Source organism: Ranitomeya imitator, chromosome 1 (genome assembly GCF_032444005.1).
Source record: "Ranitomeya imitator isolate aRanImi1 chromosome 1, aRanImi1.pri, whole genome shotgun sequence".
Lineage (NCBI taxonomy): Eukaryota > Metazoa > Chordata > Amphibia > Anura > Dendrobatidae > Ranitomeya > Ranitomeya imitator.
This window is the reverse complement of record NC_091282.1, coordinates 845931567-845944440: the sequence shown is the minus strand read 5'-3', so window position 1 is coordinate 845944440 and position 12874 is coordinate 845931567. Positions and strand designations below refer to the sequence as shown.

The following is a 12874-nucleotide window of genomic DNA, read 5'->3' as shown; positions in this document are numbered from 1 at the left end:
AATTGAACCCCAAAATTTATTGTGCAATTTATGCTGAGTAGGCTGATACCCATTATGTGGGGGGACCCACTGTTTGGGCGCATGGCAGAGCTCGGAAGGGAAGGAGGGCCGTTTTGGAATGCAGACTTTGATAGAATGGTCTGCGGGCGTTATGTTGCATTGATGTACCTAAACAGTAAAAAAACCCTACAAGTGACCCCATTTTGGAAACTAGACCCCCGAAGGAACTTATCTAGATGTGTGGTGAGAACTTTGAATACCCAAGTGCTTCACAGAAGTTTATAATGCAGAGTCGTGAAAATAAAAAATATTTTTTCTTTCCACAAAAAAGATTTTTTAGCCTCCAAGTTTTTATTTTCACAGGGGTAACAAGAGAAATTGGACCCCAAAAGATGTTGGCCAATTTGTCCTGAGTATTCTGGTACCCCATGTGTGGGGGGGGGAACACTGTTTGGGCGCACGGCAGAGCTCGGAAGGGAAGGAGAGCTGTTTTGGAATGCAGACTTTGATAGAATGGTCTGCGGGCGTTATATTGCGTTTGCAGAGCCCCTGATGTATTTAAACAGTAGAAACCCCCCACAAGTGACCCCATTTTGGAAACTAGACACCCCAAGGAACTTATCTAGATGTGTGGTGAGAACTTTGAATGCCCAAGTGCTTCACAGAAGTTTATAATGCAGTCGTGAAAATAAAAAATATTTTTTTCCACAAAAAAAAGATTTTTTAGCTCCCAAGTTTTTATTTTTACAAGGATAACAGGAGAAATTGGACCCCAAAAGTTGTTGTCCAATTTATCCTGAGTATGCTGATGCCCCACATGTGGGGGTAAACCACTGTTTGGGCGCACAGAGAGGAAGGGAGCACCATTTGACTTTTTGAGCGCAAAATTGGCTGTCGTGTTTGGAGACCCCCTGATGTACCTAAACAGTGGAACCCCCAAATTCTAACTCCAACCCTAATCCCAACACACCCCTAACCCTAATCACAACCCTAACGATAATCACAACCCTAACCCCAAAACAACCCTAATCTCAACCCTAATCAAAACTCTAAATCCAACACACCCCTAATCCTAATCTCAACCCTAACCTCAAACCTAACCCTAATCCCAATACACCCCTAACCCTAATCCCAACCCTAACCTTAACCCTAATCCCAAACCTAACCCTAATCCCAAACGTAACCATAATGCCAACCCTAACCCTAATACCAACCCTAATCCAAACCCTAACCCTAATCCCAACTCTAACCCTAACTTTAGCGGCAGCCCTAGCCCTAACTTTAGCCCCAACCCTAACCCTAGCCCTAACTTTAGCCCCAATCCTAACCCTAGCCGTAAGGCTGCTTTCACACTTGCGTTGTGTAGCATTCGTTGCAATCCGTCGTTTTGGACAAAAAAAACAGATCCTGCAAATGTGCCCGCAGGATGCGTTTTTTGCCAATAGACTTGTATTGCCTATGGATCGCGATGAATGGCCACATGTTGCGTCAGTCGTACACTGGTTCTGTTGTGTTTTGGCGGACCGTCGTCACAAAAAAAGTTCAATGTAACTTTTTTTTTTGTACGTCGTGTCTGCCATTTCCGACCGCACATGCGTGGCTATAACTCCGCCCCCTCCTCCTTAGGACATAGACTGGGCAGCAGAAGCGTTGAAAAACTGCATCAAACTGCACAATTTTCACAACGTGCATCGGTACGTCGGGCCGACGCATTGCGACAGCCCCGTACCGACGCAAGTGTGAAAGAAGCCCAACCCTAGCCCTAACACAAAATTTAGCCCCAATCCTAACCCTAACCCTAAATTTAGCCCCAACCCTAACCCTAAATTTAGCCCCAAACCCTAAATTTAGCCCCAACCTTAACCCTAAATTTAGCCCCAACCCTAATCCTAAATTTAGCCCCAACTGAAGAAGCCGGCGGGCAGGAGAGGACGCAGGAGGACCCACGGACACCGGTAAGTATGATAGGGTCCCCGAATCCCCCTATTTCTCTGTCCTCTGATGTGCGATCACATCAGAGGACAGAGAATTACATCGCTTTTTTTTTTGCGGTCGCCGGTAAACAGTTAATTACCGGCGATCGCAACCTGGGGGTCGGTAAAAAAACCCCGAATCATGTTCTCTGGGGTCTCGGCTACCCCCGTCAACCGAGACCCCAGAGAAAATCCGACTCTGGGGGGCGCTATTCACTTTTTCCACAGCTCCGTTAATTAACGGCGCTGTGGTTTAAGTACCCTTAACCGCTGCCGTTAAAAGGCGTATGTATCAACGGTCGTTAAGGGGTTAAAATATCAAATCAGATAAATTTAGCGCCAATGATCTCTGTTAATTGACATACAGTTGTGCTCAAACTTTTACATACCCCGGCAGAATTTTTGCTTTCATGGCTTTTTTTCAGAGAATATGAATGATAACACCAAAACTTTTTCTCCACTCATGGTTAGTGGTTGGGTGAAGCCTTTCTGTGTGGCTGTTTCAAGATGCACAATAAGGAGGCACTTGGAGAAAAATGGGCTGTATGGTCGAGTCACCAGAAAAAAGCCATTATTGCGCAAATGCCACAAAGTATCTCGCCTACAATACACAAAACAGCACAGAGACAAGCCTCAAAACTTCTGGAACAAGGTAATTTGGAGTGATGAGACCAAAATGTAACTTTTTGGCCACAACCATAAACGTTACATTTGTAGAGAGGTCATCAAGGCCTATGATGAAAGGAACATCTTTCCTACTGTAAAGCATGGATGTAGATCGCTGATGTTTTGGGGATGTGCTACAAAGGCACAGGAAAGTTGGTCAAAGTTGAAGGAAAGATTAATGCAGCATGTTGCACTCATCAGCCCAGAAGCATTAAATGGGATGTTCCAACATGACAACAATCCAAAACACAAGGCCAAGTCGACCTATCATTGGCTACAGCAGAACAAAGTGAAGGTTCTGGAGTGGCCATCTCAGTGTCCTGACCTCAATATCATTGAGCCACTCTGGGGAGATCTCAAGCACGGAGTTCATGCTAGACAGCCCAGGAATTGACAGGAACTGGAGTTTTTTTGCCAAGAAGAGTGGGCAGCTTTACCATCTGAGAAAATAAAGAACCTAATCCACAACTTTTAACAAAAGACTTCAATCTGTCATTGATGTTAGAGGAGGCAATACACAGTATTAAGAAATGGGGCATGTGAACTTTTCATCAGGGTCATTTGGATATTTTGGGTTGTCAGTTTGACGATAAATGGCTTCACCTAACCACTATCCATGAGTGGAGAAAATGTTTTTGGTTTTATTTATATTCTCTGAAAAAAAGGCCAAGAAAGCAAAACTGTTGCAGGGATATGTAAACTTTTGAGCACAACTGTACATTGAAGATGTTCTGACTACCCTCAGGCAGTCAATCATTTTCCTCAGCAGTGACAGAAATAAGCACGGTTTACATTTTGACCGTTGAGGCCAGTAATTTACTAAGAAAGTCATCTGATTGTAGTCAGACATCCCAGCTACAGGCCAGCTAATAAACACGGGCTAGTAAGGCAGAAGAGCGGACCTGATTAGTTTTATTAGTCTATTTCTTATTTTAATAAATCTTTCTTCTTTTAGGTAATTAAAAAAAATATTTCTTGTGAAACGCCTTCAAATTAGTGAAAGTGGTTATCCAGGACCTTTATAGAACTGGGCAGCGGTCCTAGCCCCCTAAATTGCCACCATGTATGTATAACAATATTTTCCTGTATTCTAGCAAGCCCCTTTATGTTGCTTATCTATTACTGAATTAATATAAGATCAACTTTGAAGCTCTATGACGGTATGCAGATTAGTGGTTGACTACTTGGGGACAGTGGGGAGTTGATTTCCATGGACTAATCCTCCCTCTGTAAGTCGGTGCGATATGATTTACTAGAGCAGCGTCACAGCCGGCGCTTTGAAAATATTGCGCACGCATGCAAATTTCTCCCTCCCTAGGAATGTGCAATGCTGTGATGTGCACCATTCCCAGCTTCATGGGCGCACTGCGATGCTCAAGGACTCTGACAGTTGGGAAGGAGCTCCAAATTTATCATCCAACAACATAGGGTCTGTCTTACAGCCCCCATATGCCACCAATGAAACACACAAACAACCAATGATAACTTTATACTCTTGGCAAGTGCAGTATGGCAACGTGGCTGCTGATGTACACCCAGCTTCCCTGTGTGCTCCCAGGAAGGGAGAACCTCCCATGCATGCGGGATATTTGCTTGGAAACTGCAGTGACATCGCTGTTGCAAATCATGCCGCTCATGCCCACAGAGTTGTGCGTACAGATAAAGGATTAATTTGAAGTAGTATTTGCCAAAGCCAGCAGACAATTCTCTATACTCCTTCTAGACCTGTCCTCTGCCTTCGACACAGTTGACCATTGCCTCCCACTACAGATCCTCTTTTCCTTTGGTGTCAAAGACCTGCCCTATCCTGGATCTCCTCATACCTCACCAACCGCACATTTAGTGTCTCCTACTCCCATACTACCTCTTCATCTCGCCCCCTGTCTGTGGGTGTCCCTCAAGGCTCTGTCCTAGGACCTCTTCTCTTCAATCTATACCCTTCGCCTGGGACAACTCAAAGTCCAATGGCTTCCAGTACCATCTATATGCCGATGACACTCAGATCTACCTCTTTGGCCCAGATGTCACCTCCCTGCTCTCCAGAATCCCAGAATGTCTATCAGCCATATCCTCCTTCTTCTCCTCCCGCTTCCTCAAACTCAATGTGGACAAAACCGAACTAATTATCTTTCCTCCATCTCACATATCTTCCCTACCTGATCTATCACAATAAATGAATTCACACTTTCCCCCCGTCCTGGTAATCCTCTACCTTGTAACCCTTGACTTTGCCCTGTCCTTTAAACCGCACATCCAAGCTCTCGCCACGTCCTGTCACCTCCAGCTCAAAAAAATTTCCAGAATCCATCCTTTCCTTAACCTTCACTCTACCAAAATGCTTGTGCATGCCCTAATCATCTCCCACCTCGACAACTGCAACATCCTCTTTTGTGGCCTACCCTCTAACACTCTTGCACCCCTCCAGTCTCTTAACTCTGCTGCCCAACTAAACTTTTGTATCTATGTAACTTGATTGTATTACTTATCAGTAATGATATTTGTATTTTGATGTAACCCCATCTCATGTACAGTACCATGGAATTAATGGTGCTATATAAATAAGTATTCAAAAGGCCCCCCTCTCCAGAACTAGTCAACCACTAACCTGCATTGCACGATTGCTGTTTGAAAAGGTGATTATCTATTACTTCAGCAGTCAAATAGCCACATAACAGGCCTTGTTAAAATGCAGAAAAACGTTGCTCTACATATATAGTGGCAGTTTAAGGGGGCCAGGGATGCTGACAGATTCCCTTTAACAATTGATGACCTATCCATATGTTACCACAGCACCCCCTCGATCAATGAAATTTTTCTGCAGCAGCAAAATATAGGATGTACAGGGTGGAACATAGTTGCCCCTTACATCTCCAAGTTCTGTCCACTACCAGAGCAGTTTTCAGGTGATCAATTGGAGTGGCGAGTTAGACCCCCACTGATTTTAGACTGATGACCCTCATGCGATGATCACATCGCACTGCACGGACTGGCCTGGCCCCTCTCCTGACCTGATCATGACAATGTGATGTTTTTTATGCAGCTGTCAAGCTCAGGTCAGAAGAGCAGACAGCCAGTACAAGCATACGATGCTATCCTCGCACAAGATATACGGCAGTCTTTTTCTATCCTTAAAGTGGGTGTTCCCTTTCAGCAAATGTTGGTCCCTGGCTGCAGGTTACTACACTGCTCAAAAAAATAAAGGGAACACTAAAATCCCACATCCTACATATTACTGAATGAAATATTCCAGTTGTAAATCTTTATTCATTACATAGTGGAATGTGTTGAGAACAATTAAACCTAAAAGTGATCAATGTAAATCACAACTAATATCCCATGGAGGTCTGGAGTTGGAATGATGCTCAAAATCAAAGTGGAAAATGAAGTTACAGGCTGATCCAACTTCAGTGGAAATGACTCAAGACAAGGAAATGATGCTAAGTAGTGTGTGTGGCCTCCATATGCCTGTATGACCTCCCTACAACACCTGGGCATGCTCCTGATGAGGCGGTGGATGGTCTCCTGAGGGATCTCCTCCCAGACCTGGACTAAAGCATCCGCCAACTCCTGGACAGTCTGTGGTGCAACGTGACGTTGGTGGGTGGTGCGAGACATGATGTCCCAGATGTGTTCAATTGGATTCAGGTTTGGAGAACGGGCGGGCCAGTCCATAGCTTCAATGCCTTCATCTTGCAGGAACTGCTGACACACTCCAGCCACATGAGGTCTGGCATTGTCCTGCATTAGGAGGAACCCAGTGCCAACCGCACCAGCAAATGGTCTAACAAGGGGTCTGAGGATCTTATCTCAGTACCTAATGGCAGTCAGGCTACTTCTGGCGAGCACATGGAGGTCTGTGCGGCCTTCCAAAGAAATGCCACGCCACACCATTACTGACCCACTGCCAAACCGGTCATGCTGAAGGATGTTGCAGGCAGATCACTCTCCACGGCGTCTCCAGACTCTGTCACGTCTGTCACATGTGCTCAGTGTGAACCTGCTTTCATCTGTGAAGAGCACAGGGCGCCAGTGGCGAATTTACCAATCAATCCTGGTGTTCTGTGGCAAATGCCAAGCGTCCTGCATGGTGTTGGGCTGTGAGCACAACCCCCATCTGTGGACGTTGGACACTCAGACCATCCTCATGGAGTTGGTTTCTAACCGTTTGTGCAGACACATGCACATTTGTGGCCTGCTGGAGGTCATTTTGCAGGGCTCTGCCAGTGCTCCTCCTGATCCTCCTTGCACAAAGGCTGAGGTAGCGGTCCTGCTGCTGGGTTGTTGCCCTCCTATAGCCCCCTCCACATCTCCTGGTGTACTGGCCTGTCTGCTGGTAGCGCCTCCAACCTCTGGACACTACGCTGACAGACACAGCAAACCTTCTTGCCACAGCTCGCATTGATGTGCCATCCTGGATGAGCTGAACTACCTGAGCCACTTATGTGGGTTGTATAGTCTGTCTCATGCTACCATGAGTGTGAAAGCACAACCAACATTCAAAAGTGACCAAAATATCAGCCAGAAAGCATTGGTACTGAGATGTGGTCTGTGGTCACCATCTGCACAACCACTCCTTTATTGAGTGTGTCTTGATAATTGCCAATAATTTCCATCTGTTGTCTATTCCATTTGCACAACAGCATGTGAAATTGATTGTCAAACAGTGTTGCTTCCTAAGCGGACAGTTTGATTTACTTGGAGTTATATTCTGTTAAGTGTTCCCTTTATTTTTTTTGAGCAGTGTATAAAAAAGCAAACCGGCTGTAATCGCCTTCCCTGGGTCCACCAGCGAGACTCCTCCAATGCTTAGCTGTGGCACTGATGCCACGTTGACAGTGCAGCCAATCATTGCCCTCAGTGGCTATGCCAGTGTAGAGGGAATGCTCCCATCAGAGCCACAGAGCTCACTAGAGGGTGCTTTCACATTGTGTTGTGTCCCTGTTGGGGAACACACCCAAAGTCTCCCACAAAACGGAGTCCGGACGCCAGGCCATAGACTGTAATGGTGACGGCAGAGTGAACGTGAGCTCTGCCGTGCACTTTTTTCAGAGTGTACACCTACAGGAGGCAGACACAGGAATGCAGTCTGCTACGGCTGAGTGTCTGCCTCCTGTACGTTTACACTCTGAAAAAAGTGCACGGCAGAGCTCACGTTCACTCTGCCGTCACTATTACTCTATGGCCCCGTTGGTGCATGTGTCCAGACCCCATTTGGCAGGGGATTTCAGACATCTGCCTCGACGGGGACACAAAACGCAATGTGACAGCACCAGAACTGGTTCTCCGCTGTTACTGTCAGCACCACAACCAATCCCGGACACCGAGAGCGCACCTTTACCTGCAGCCAAGGACCAGCAGTTACTGAAAGGGAACAACGCTGTTACATAATGGTAACCTCTCCTACATTCATTTACTTAAAGGGGTTGTCAGGAGAAAGAAACCATTACCTGGGTGAGTCTATGTAAAAAAATCACATTCACCTACTGACACCCACTAGGACCCAGCGCAGGCCGCACACAGACAGGAAGTGATGTCACTGTTCCAGCAGACTGTGATCGGCTGCAGCGGTCAGGTGATTTTAGCAGTGTGACCGCTACAGCCAATTACTGGCCACAGCTTCCTTGTAAAGGCCTGGAGAATTGGAAGAGAACGGAACTTCTATCACTGCCCATGACAATGGCGACTTGCTAGCACTGGCATAAGAAGGCTGCCTGAGGAGAACAGCGGCGTCTTCCCTCTATATAAGTCCATACACAAAGGAAGCCACTCACTTGTCCCCGCTCTGACGAGCGCCACTCCCTGTCCACGTGTCTAAAAATAACCTGTGACGTCTCCGGGCTCAGGGAGCTCTAGTGAAGCGCAGACGTCGGCGACACGTGACGTGAAGACGACTTCGTATTGGACGAGCGGAGCTCTCAGCGGATAATTAGTTAACCAATGACATCAGCCCAGTGTGCATCACTACACGCTTCAGCCCGCCCACAGTCTCGACCAGGGAACGGCTAACGTCATATCGGGCCAATCAGAAGGCAGCTAAGTGACATAATGTCCGCGGGAACATTATATAAGGAAGTGCGGGCGGCGGCGCCGCGGCTAATGATCGCTCGCTAGTTGCTGCACCTCTCAGCATTACTACGGAAGTATCGCTACGAGGGGACGACGGGCTGCAGGGATCGCCCACTCCTAAAGTTACCCGGTCATCCTGGCAGGGCTGATCTGTGGACACCGCCTGCCCACCTAGAAGAGACTTTGGCAGAGCCGATCTGTGAGCACAGAGTGTTCCCTGGTGCAGCCTGGCAGAGCTGATCTCTGGGCACCTCCTGCCCCTGGTGCCACCTGGAAAAGACTTTGGCAGAGCCGATCTGTGAGCACACAGTGTTCCCTGGTGCAGCCTGGCAGAGCTGATCTCTGGGCACCTCCTGTCACGTGGTGCCACCTGGAAAAGACTTTGTCAGAGCTGATCTGTGGGCATCTGCTGTCCCTTGGTGCCACCTGGTAAAGGACCTGGCAGAGCTGATCTCTTGGCACCTCATATCCTGTGGTGCCACTTGGAAAAGACTGGCAGACCTGATCTGTGGGCACTTCCTGTCCCGTGGTGTCACCTGGTAAAGGACCTGGCAGAGCTGATCTGTGGGCATCTCCTGTCGCTTCCTGGTAAAGACCCCATTACAGCTGATCTGTGGGCACCGCCTGTCCTGCGGTGCCGCCTAGTAAAGGACCTGGCAGAACTGATCTGTGGACACCGCCTGTCCCGTGGTGTAGACAAAAGCTGACTGCCTCTTAAAGGGGAACTAACACTCCAAGAACAAAGGAGCCAATTCCCAAGTAACTTCCACTTGGAGTTCAAGGCACGCCTACTGAAGACCCTTTTTTGCTTTAAGCTTGTACCAACACAGGTCGGATGGGGTGTAAGTAGCTGAACCCACACTCTTCCTAATACTGTCCTATGGTATAATGGAAATACCCTTCTACCATGATGAGGTGTTGAATTTGCATCAGTTTTCCAGCTTCTACACTGCAGCCACCATGATGAAGAAAGACCTGAACCTCAACCTGACTGAGCAGGTAGCAAACAGCCTGAAGCCTCTACGTGATTCCGATGGCCTGCTGACCTCCCCTGATCTGGGACTCTTGAAGCTAGCTTCTCCAGAACTTGAAAGGCTCATCATTCAGTCCAATGGCCTGGTCACTACCACACCAACCACCAGCCAATTCATCTACCCAAAGGTGGCCAGCGAAGAGCAGGAGTTTGCCGAAGGATTTGTGAAAGCACTGGAAGATCTTCACAAACAAAACCAAGTTGGGGTGCCAAATGCAGTGGATTTGAGCTCTGTACCTGCTGTTGCCAATCTCCAGCCTCCCCTACCCGGTGATGCCCCTGTGTATGCCAATCTCAGTAGCTACTCAAGTGGATCAATGGGCACCACTGTAAACTACAGCACGGAAACTGTTCCATTTCCACCTCCACCATCAAGCTTGTCACAGCAGTCTGTGGCACCACCAACTAGATTACACATTCTGAAGGATGAACCTCAAATTGTGCCAGAGGTAGCAAGTTTTGGAGACAGTCCACCAATGTCTCCAATTGATATGGACAATCAGGAAAGAATAAAGGCCGAGAGAAAGAGGCTAAGAAACAGAATAGCAGCTTCTAAATGCAGGAAGAGGAAATTAGAGAGGATCTCCAGACTGGAGGAGAAAGTAAAAAGCCTTAAAACTCAAAACACAGAGTTGGCATCTACTGCGAACCTGCTGAGGGAACAGGTGGCCCAGCTGAAGCAGAAGGTCATGAGTCATGTTAACAGTGGTTGCCAGCTTCTTCCTCAGCAAGTCCAGGCTTATTAAAGCTTGGCTTATGTCCAGTTTCTCTTTTTATGCCTACTGATAAACTTAATTCCAGAAGAGGAATCATGGGCCCAACCAAAGACCATTGTCTTGTTTGTTGTGACACCATTGATAGCCATTGTCCTAGAGGCAGTGACATTGTGAAGCTGGGGCCTTTCTGGAGGCAAAGCTCAGATACTGTCAGTGGTTAAAAAATGCTTCAGTTTACATTGTAGGAAAGGACTTATTTTTAGGAGATCATTTGTAGTTTTATACCTGCAGGATAGATATGGATCCGGAGTGCCTGAGCGAAGCAGGGTTAATTCTGTAGGGCATAGTCATGGGGGCATTTTCCCCTCCTCCAGGACCCACGTTTACACCACATAGAAGTTTATTCATAAAACATGTTCTAGACAAACTTGGTTTCCTCTGAATATACCAAGTGCAATTAGTGCTGGTTGCATATTTACTGCCTTAAATGTTTACAAGGTCTTGAGCAGGGAGAAGAGGGGGCATTCCTCTGTGTTTCGTTTAACCTCTTTCTTGCCAGTGGGTTTCTGATATTGCAGGCTACTCCATTGGAGTAGTGCCTAGGTGTGTCACGCCTGCACACCAGATTGTAAAATAATGTAAATGTAACATTTTACGGATATTGTTTTGTTTGAAGTGTTTGATTCTACTTGCTATATTTATGTTATACTGGGAACAATGTTTTTAACCTTTTTTTGTACTACACATTCCAGTATATCCAGTACTTTAGTGTTCTTATGTACAATAAAGTATGGTGTAAATGATAGTTTGGTTAATTTTTTTGTATGGTTTTGATGGAAGGGCAATTGTATGTTCAGCATGAAACTTGCTTTTGTTTTGTTTTTGTGTTTTCTAGTTTTGGTCTACATTACTGTGGTGTCTGTGTGTATATATCACATGCTGCTTTGTATAGTTTGTATTTTTTCTATGCGCTGTGTGTGTTCGGACATATATCTATTGTATAGTGTGTGGTGACGTGTTTTCTTTGGAGTGACTGTAATTATCTCTAAACTCATAAACATGAAACCTATAATTAGGTTTGAAGCCTAAAATAATAGAAACTCAATCTTCACTTACTCTGCCCAAGCAAAAATTAAGCACATTAGAGCAAAGTACAGGTAAAAATCCCTGATTAGATGATGGTTTCCAGACTGTGGAACGTGCAGGAACATGTTTCTCTATTAAATGCATGTGAAGCTAATGTAGACAGAAAAACAACTGCTATATTGTGATTTTAGGAAACAAGCTAGTGATTCTTTGTCCTCTGGGAAGATCTGTGTGTCTATTGTAATTACATATGGGACACACAATTGAGGCTTAACCTTATATGATACTACTCTGCATGTGGCATTAACTTTATGTTCACTGTTGTCTAAACTGTATCCAGAAAGAAAATGCACAATGGTTCTCCAAGAATAAAACTATCCCTCTAGTGCCACCTCTAGGCAACTACAGTGTAATGCAAGTCCAGCCCTAGAGCTGTAAAACATACCCTCCTAAAGACAGCACAGTTTTATGGTGATTGCCCCTCATCAGTACAGAATATCGGGGCTATGGTGGTCTGTGAGATGCGTGTGAAGTGGCGCGTGGAAGGTACAAATTTTCCCTGCAGGAATTTAGCTGTCACATGTATGTAAAAACATTATTTGACACGTGTTTCGCCCAAACTTGATGCTCTGAGTGTTGGTAGAAAGATTTGTTACGTATACATTCTACTATAAGAAGGTAAAGTGCTAAGGGTTTTTTTTCCAAAATCCAAATTTATTCCTATTCAAATAGGTGATAAGTTACTGATTGCAGGAGGTTCCGCCTGTGTAACCTCCACTGATCCAAAGACCGAGGATCTGTATAAGGCCGGGGTCACACTAGACCGTAATACGGACGAGTGCAATGCGATAAAAAAATCGCATAGCACTCGCCCCAATGTTAATCAATGGGGCAGCTCCCATCATCCGATATTTTCTCGGCCGTATTCAGGATCCGAGTGAAATCGCCGCATGCTGCGATTGTCAGCGTATCTCGGCCGAGACTCGCCAATGAAAGTCTATGGGGGTGAGAAAAAATAGCACAGAACACGGACCATCAGTGTGACTTGCGAGAAATTCTCAGGCATTGGGCAGGTGACAGGAAAGGCTCAGCCATTATTTGCTCATTTTGCAAGTGTGTGAGAAAATCTCGCCATACGGATGCCACATGGATGTCACACGGATCATTTGATGCGAGAAAATCGCATTCTCGCACTGCACACGGATCACTGTTTTGGTAACATTTGTGCGATTCTCGTCTGTCAAAAACGGACCGTTTTTTAATACGTTGTGTGTGTCCCCGGCCTAACCCCTTTAATGGAGTAAAGTTCCCAATACTCTGCCTCCTTTTAGTCA

At 46.1% G+C, this 12874-nt stretch overlaps 1 protein-coding gene across 1 annotated transcript; it reads left to right on the top strand.

Annotated features, from left to right (window-relative positions):
* The first annotated feature begins 8676 nt into the window (after window positions 1-8676).
* On the top strand, window positions 8677-11259 carry JUND (JunD proto-oncogene, AP-1 transcription factor subunit). Its single transcript, XM_069741086.1, has one exon. It carries the CDS (start codon window positions 9594-9596, stop codon window positions 10482-10484), a length of 891 nt encoding a protein of 296 aa, XP_069597187.1. The 5' UTR covers window positions 8677-9593; the 3' UTR covers window positions 10485-11259.
* The last annotated feature ends 1615 nt before the right edge of the window (window positions 11260-12874 follow it).

Excerpts from the sequence above, each read along its gene's own strand:
- JUND (XM_069741086.1), top strand. The coding sequence starts at position 9,594 with ATGGAAATACCCTTCTACCATGATGAGGTGTTGAATTTGCATCAGTTT.